The 6000-nt window shown below is 48.8% G+C and overlaps 1 protein-coding gene across 1 annotated transcript in view; it reads left to right on the top strand.

Annotated features, from left to right (window-relative positions):
• rimbp2a (RIMS binding protein 2a) overlaps positions 1-6000 on the top strand; it is a gene marked incomplete at both ends in the record, with an annotated part of 184490 nt that overhangs the window by 171992 nt on the left and 6498 nt on the right. Inside the window, one exon of the mRNA XM_084324949.1 lies at positions 1986-2095. Coding sequence (XP_084181075.1) covers positions 1986-2095 — 110 coding nt within the window. The remainder of the gene's footprint in view (positions 1-1985; positions 2096-6000) is intronic.

Raw genomic sequence — 6000 nt, 5'->3', positions numbered from 1 at the left:
GTAAAAGGTGTGGTGGTGAAGAAATACTGTTACGGTTCGAAGTTTGACCCCAAAGCAGAGACAGACACGCTGAGTAAAAAGTAAATCAAGGGTTTTATTAACACTTTCGTGCCATTGGGATCAGTCTAATCCCACTCTATACGGCCAGCATTTCATAATAAACTTTCATTGTGCGTGAGGCTGTTTGTAGAGCTAAATCTATACCTTATATTATTTCTATCTGTCCATTCTCATTGTCAATTGACACTATAAACCGTCCCTTCAATATGCCTTATACAAAGAATTTTTTCATCAATACGTTCCCATTTTATAGCGTCGTGAATATGAACTATATACTGGAATGTTCTGGTATATTTCCTGGAACGCGAGTTATAGGGCGCTAAGCTAATAACGTTAAATCGAATGGCGTTTCGGCTATAGACCAGCTAGAGCTAAAACTCAAAATGTATATTGTCGGTATCATGGTCCATCATGAATGCATGAAAGGGGGGGGGGGGGGGGGGGGGGGGGGCGGACGTTGTTTCTGATTAATTGATTACCAATAACGGCATTAGCCTCAGTAGCCTCAGTAGCCTTATTCGCTGATCGGCTGGTTGAGTATGATAACAAGGCCTGATCATCATGTAGTTTACGTGAAAAAGCTCTTACCTGTTACTGGTTGGATCCCCAAAAAGGATTTCCCAGTTATCGATCGACATCTGGTAGATCCATATGTCCATTGGCTGATGATATATTCCTTTACTGCATACTGAATTCAGCGTCCCAAAGACTATTTCAGGCGATCGGCTACACACAGAGCTGTAGGCTAACAGAAAAACCCATTCAAGATAAAATAAAAAAAAACTGTCTCTAACAGGGAACACTGCATTATCGAGACAGGGCCCCTATGAGGATCTGGCCGGTAATGCACACAAGAAAACAGCTGGGGCGCTGCCCGAGTGACACACCGAAATCTACATGGGGAAAAGAGAAAAACACAAGGAGTCAAAAACTTACAAAAAAACACCGGAGCACAGTTCACCAGAAATACGGAAAGTTCAACACTGGGTTCAGCCACTGGGTACTCTACCGACAACACAGAGTTATCTGGCACTGGACTGGAAATCAAACCAGGGTTTTATTGTCTGGGAGTTTGGATGAGATGAGTGAAAGCTGGTGTGCCACCTCGTCAGCCATGCCTGTAGGAGAGGAACTAACACAGAAGGGAGGGGGAAGCCGGGAGGGGGAAAACACACACACTACACACTATACAATAAAACACAAAGGAACAAAACTACAATCATCACAGTACCCCCCCTCAGCGGACGCCTCCTGGCGGCCTTCCTGGCCTATCAGGGTACTGGGCATAAAAGTCAATGATAAATGTAGGATCTAAAATGAGGGCGCGAGGAACCCAAGAGCACTCCGCAGGAGCATACCCCTTCCATTCCACCAGATATTGGTAGCCCCGCCCCTGCCGCCGTACGTCCAGCAGGTGCCGGACGGTGACCGCTGGATGACTGCCGACGACCCGGGGGGTGGAGGGGGCTGGGCCGGAAGGCACAAAGGGTGGAGGACACAGGTTTTAGGAGAGAGACATGGAACACTGGATGTACGTTTAAGGCCGGGGGCAACTTTAATCTCACCACACTGGGGTTGATGACCCGATCCACTTCATAAGGACCAATGTACTTGGGGGTCAACTTCCAAACTCGGCGAACACATTGAAGGTGCTCCTGCACAGAGGGGACTGAAACCTCCATCTCCTGGGCTGGGAAAAGTGAGGGTTGGAACCCGTTAGAGGTCATAAATGGAGACATACCTGTGGCGGAGAAGACATGGGAGTTATGACCGTACTCCACCCATGGCACGTGGGTAGACCAGGATGCTGGGTGGCGAAAAGCAACAGAGCCGCTCCCAGGTCCTGGTTGGCCCGCTCCGTCTGGCCGTTCGTTTGGGGATGATATCCTAAAGACAGGCTGGCCGACTCCCCTAATGCTTGACAGAAGGCTTTCCAGACCTGGGAAGAGAACTGTGTCCCCCTGTCAGACACTATGTCCTGAGGGATACCATGGAGCCTAAACACATGCTGCACCAGGAGCCTCCTGAGCTGAAGGCAATTTGGTTAGGGGAACAAAATGTACTGATTTGGAAAAACGATCATTGGTGTTACCTTCCAATGGAGGAAGTCCAGTGACAAAGTCCACCGCCACTTGGGACCACAGTCGGTGAGGGATGGGGAGGGGTGGGGAGAGCGTAGGAGCCTGATGAGAGGCCTTACTGCGGGCACAGATGGAGTAGGCAGAGACAAATTATCTGGTGTCGGTTGCCATGGAAGGCCATCAGAAGCGTCGCTGGAGGAAGGTCAAGGTCTGATGTGATCCAGGATGGCATGTCAGTTTTGATGCATGTCCCCACTGGAGCACTGGAGATGTGATAGCGGCCGGTACAAACAACCAATCTGCAGGACAACCCTCCAGAACAGGACGACCCTCCTGGGCCTACTGCACCAACCTTTCGATCTCCCACCTGGCTGCTCCAGGAGGGCAAGACAGTCTCCTTCCCAGACTATTCTCCAGGAGAGGCGAACTGGCGTGAAAGCGCATTAGGTTTCACATTCCTGGATCCTGGTCGGTACGTGAGGGTGTAGTTGAAACGGCCCAGGAACAGGAATCAGCCTACGTGCAGAACGGAGATATGGCGGTTTCTATGATCAGTCCACACCACAAATGGATGACTAGTACCCTCCAAGCAATGTCTCCATTCCTGGAGAGCCAGCACCACCACCAGGAGTGCCCTGTTCCCAACGTCATAGTTCTTCTCCGCAGGGGAGAGGTGGCGAAAGAAAAACGCACATGGCTGGTCAGTGGAGGAGCGCTGGGAAAGGGCTGCCGCTACCTCTGAGTCTGAGGCATCCACCTCGACCACAAACTGGGCCTCTGGATCAGGGTGAGAGAGCACAGGTGCAGAGGAAAACTCGTCAGTTTAGCAAAGGCCGCTTCGGCTGAGGGAGACCACTGAAAAGGCAGTTTCACTGAAGTGAGTTGTGTGAGAGGGGTTGCTACCTTGCTATGGTCTCTTATGAACCTTCTATAAAAGTTAGCAAACCCCAGGAACCTCTGTAGTTGTTTCCTGTTGACAGGGGTTGGCCACTCGGTTACTCCTTGAACCTTGGCCGGATCGGCTCTGAGTTGTCCCTTCTCCACAATGAAACCTAGGAAACTCACAGAGGGAGAATGAAAGGTACATTTCTCAGCTTTCACAGTCTGTTCTCCATCAGCCTCTGGGGGGCCAGCTTAACATGTTGCATGCTCCTGGGGGGAACGGGAGAACATTTAAATATCATCCAAATACACAAACACAAATCTATTCAGCATGTCACGCAACACATCATTGATTAGCACCTGGAACACCATTGGGGCATTGGTCAGAAAGGCATCACCAGGTACTCAAAGTGACCCAGCTGGGTGTTGAAGGCAGTCTTCCACTCATCTCCCTCTTTTATACGGACCAGGTGGTACGCATTGCGTAGGTCCAGCTTGGTGAAGATGGTGGATTGGTACAGAGGGCCAAAAGCTGAGTTGATGAGCGGGAGAGGATACTTTTTTTTTTTTTACGGTTATGTCGTTTTAATTAACGCGCTATAGTCGATGCAGGGGCATAGTGAACTGTCCTTCTTATCTACGAAAAAGAAACTCGCTGCCACAGGCGGCGATGAGGGACGAATGAGTCCTGCTGCCACAGACTCATTGATATAATTCTCCATGACCTCCTTTTCTGGTCTGGAGATTTTGTACAGTCTCCTAGAAGGTAAGGAGGCGCCCGAGGACAAGTCTACAGCACAGGCATAAGGGTGATGTGGGGGAAGTGATAAAGCCTGAACCTCACTGAAAACTTCTCTGTGGAAAGATCTACGGGATGATGGGGGCCTGGTAATTTGCTGATAATAGTGGTGGGAACGGCCGTGTGCAAACAGTGAGAGTGACAATGTAGGCTCCAATTTGTGATGGATGTATGTGTCGGTTATGTCATTTTAACCACGGAAATCCTAACACTAGGGGAGACATGGAAGAGGGAATTACGTACAGGGAGATGAGTTTGCGGATATAAGGAGAGAAATGGGACCTGTCCGGTGTGTGACGTGGGCAAGTAGTTTCCTGTCAAGTGCAAACACATTATTTGGCTCTGGGAGAATGTCAGACTGCGATACAAAGTCAGTGTCAATAAAATGTTCCTCATTTCCAGAGTCAATCAACACTTGAATGAGACATATTTTGGCCACGTTTGGCAGGTTGCGAGGAAATGCCCGGTTTGACCACAGTAAATACAACGTTTCAAGTTGAGCCTTCGTTGGCATTCGGAGGGCATCAGTTTCATCCTCCCCAGCTGCATCGGTTCCGAATCAGATCCAAGAGTGGCAGAGGATGATGCAGAGTGTTTTGGTGGGGGGAGACAATGGGATACTGGTGAAGGGGGAAGGGGCCTCTGCCTGGCTGATATTTCCCTGCGTCTCTCACAGAGACGATCATCTAAACGTACTGCTAGTGAAATCAGCTCCTCTAATGATGATGTTTTGTCCCGAATAGCCAGCTCATCTTTCAACTCCTCTGTTAAGCTACTGAGAAACACAGTTTGTAAAGCTGCTTCGTCCCAGCCGCTCTCTGTTGCAGAGAATGCGGAAATCAATGGCGTGTTGTGCTACAGAGTCAGAGCGATAAGAGTATTTTACTGGCCTCCTTCCCTCTAACAGGGTGGTCAGAAATGTTAAGTATCTCGCTTGAGATGTTTGGAAAGATTGCAAACCAGAGAATTATTGTTTGAGATGGCCACAGCCCAGGCTAATGCTTTTCTGCTGAACAAGCTCATAGTATAAGCAACTATAACAAACTTCTGTCCGTTTCATTCGTGTATGGCTGTTGATCAATAACTAAGGAACACTGGTGTAAAAACTGGCTGCATGTCCCTAGGTCTCGTGTGTACCTCACCTGTGTGGGAATGAAAATCTACATGGGGAAAAGAGAAAAACATGAGGAGTCAAAAACTTACAAAAACCACCGGAACTCACCAGAAGTTCACCAGAAATACGGAAAGTTCAACACTGGGTTCAGCCACTGGGTACTCTATCGACAACACAGAGTTATCTGGCACTGGACTGGAAATCAAACCAGGGTTTTATTGTCTGGGAGTTTGGATGAGATGAGTGAAAGCCGGTGTGCCACCTCGTCAGGCAGACCACTTCTTCGTTCTACGCAAAGACCGGACGGCATTAGAGTCATTAAAGAAGAAAGGAGGCGGCATTGCCTTCATGATAAACAAGGAGTGGTGCGATGTAGGCAACACAAAGGAAATGTCTAACCACTGCTCCCCAGACCTGGAGTTTATCACGATAAAATGTCGACCCTTCTTCCTCCCAAGAGAGTTAACGTCCATCATCCTCATCGGAGTGTACATTCCACCACACGCGAACACTGAGGTCGCACTTTCAAAACTTCACGACGAGGTAAACAAACTCCAAGCAGCTAATGTTGACGCTGCCATTTTGGTCTTGGGGGATTTCAACAGCGCGCGTCTTAAAAAGGTGCTGCCGAATTTCTATCAGCATGTGACCTGTCCCACCAGAGGCGAGAACATATTAGACCATGTATACTCGCAATTTAAGAATGGGTACAAGTCACAGGCTCTTAGTCCATTCGGTAAAAGCGATCACGTCGCCATTTTCCTTTTGCCTAAGTACAAACAGAGTCTCAAGCGAACGCCGGTGGTCTCGCGAGAGGTTAAGCGTTGGGCCGTGACGTCAGTGGAGTCACTCCAAGCAGTGCTGGGAAGCACCGAATGGAGTGTATTCCGTGATAACACAGCCAATATTAACGAATACACCGAAACGGTGATTGACTATGTCTGTACTCAGGTAGAAGTAATAATCCCCACCACCAAAATTAATATCTACCCAAATCAAAAGCCCTGGGTAGACAAATCCGTCCGTGAGGCTCTGAAAGTGCGCACATCAGCATACAACACCGG

This window comes from Notolepis coatsorum (genome assembly GCF_963971535.1).
Source record: "Notolepis coatsorum genome assembly, chromosome: 11".
In the NCBI taxonomy this organism is placed as follows: domain Eukaryota; kingdom Metazoa; phylum Chordata; class Actinopteri; order Aulopiformes; family Paralepididae; genus Notolepis; species Notolepis coatsorum.
The sequence above is the reverse complement of the archived record's forward strand: the minus strand, read 5'-3'. Positions and strand labels throughout refer to the sequence as shown.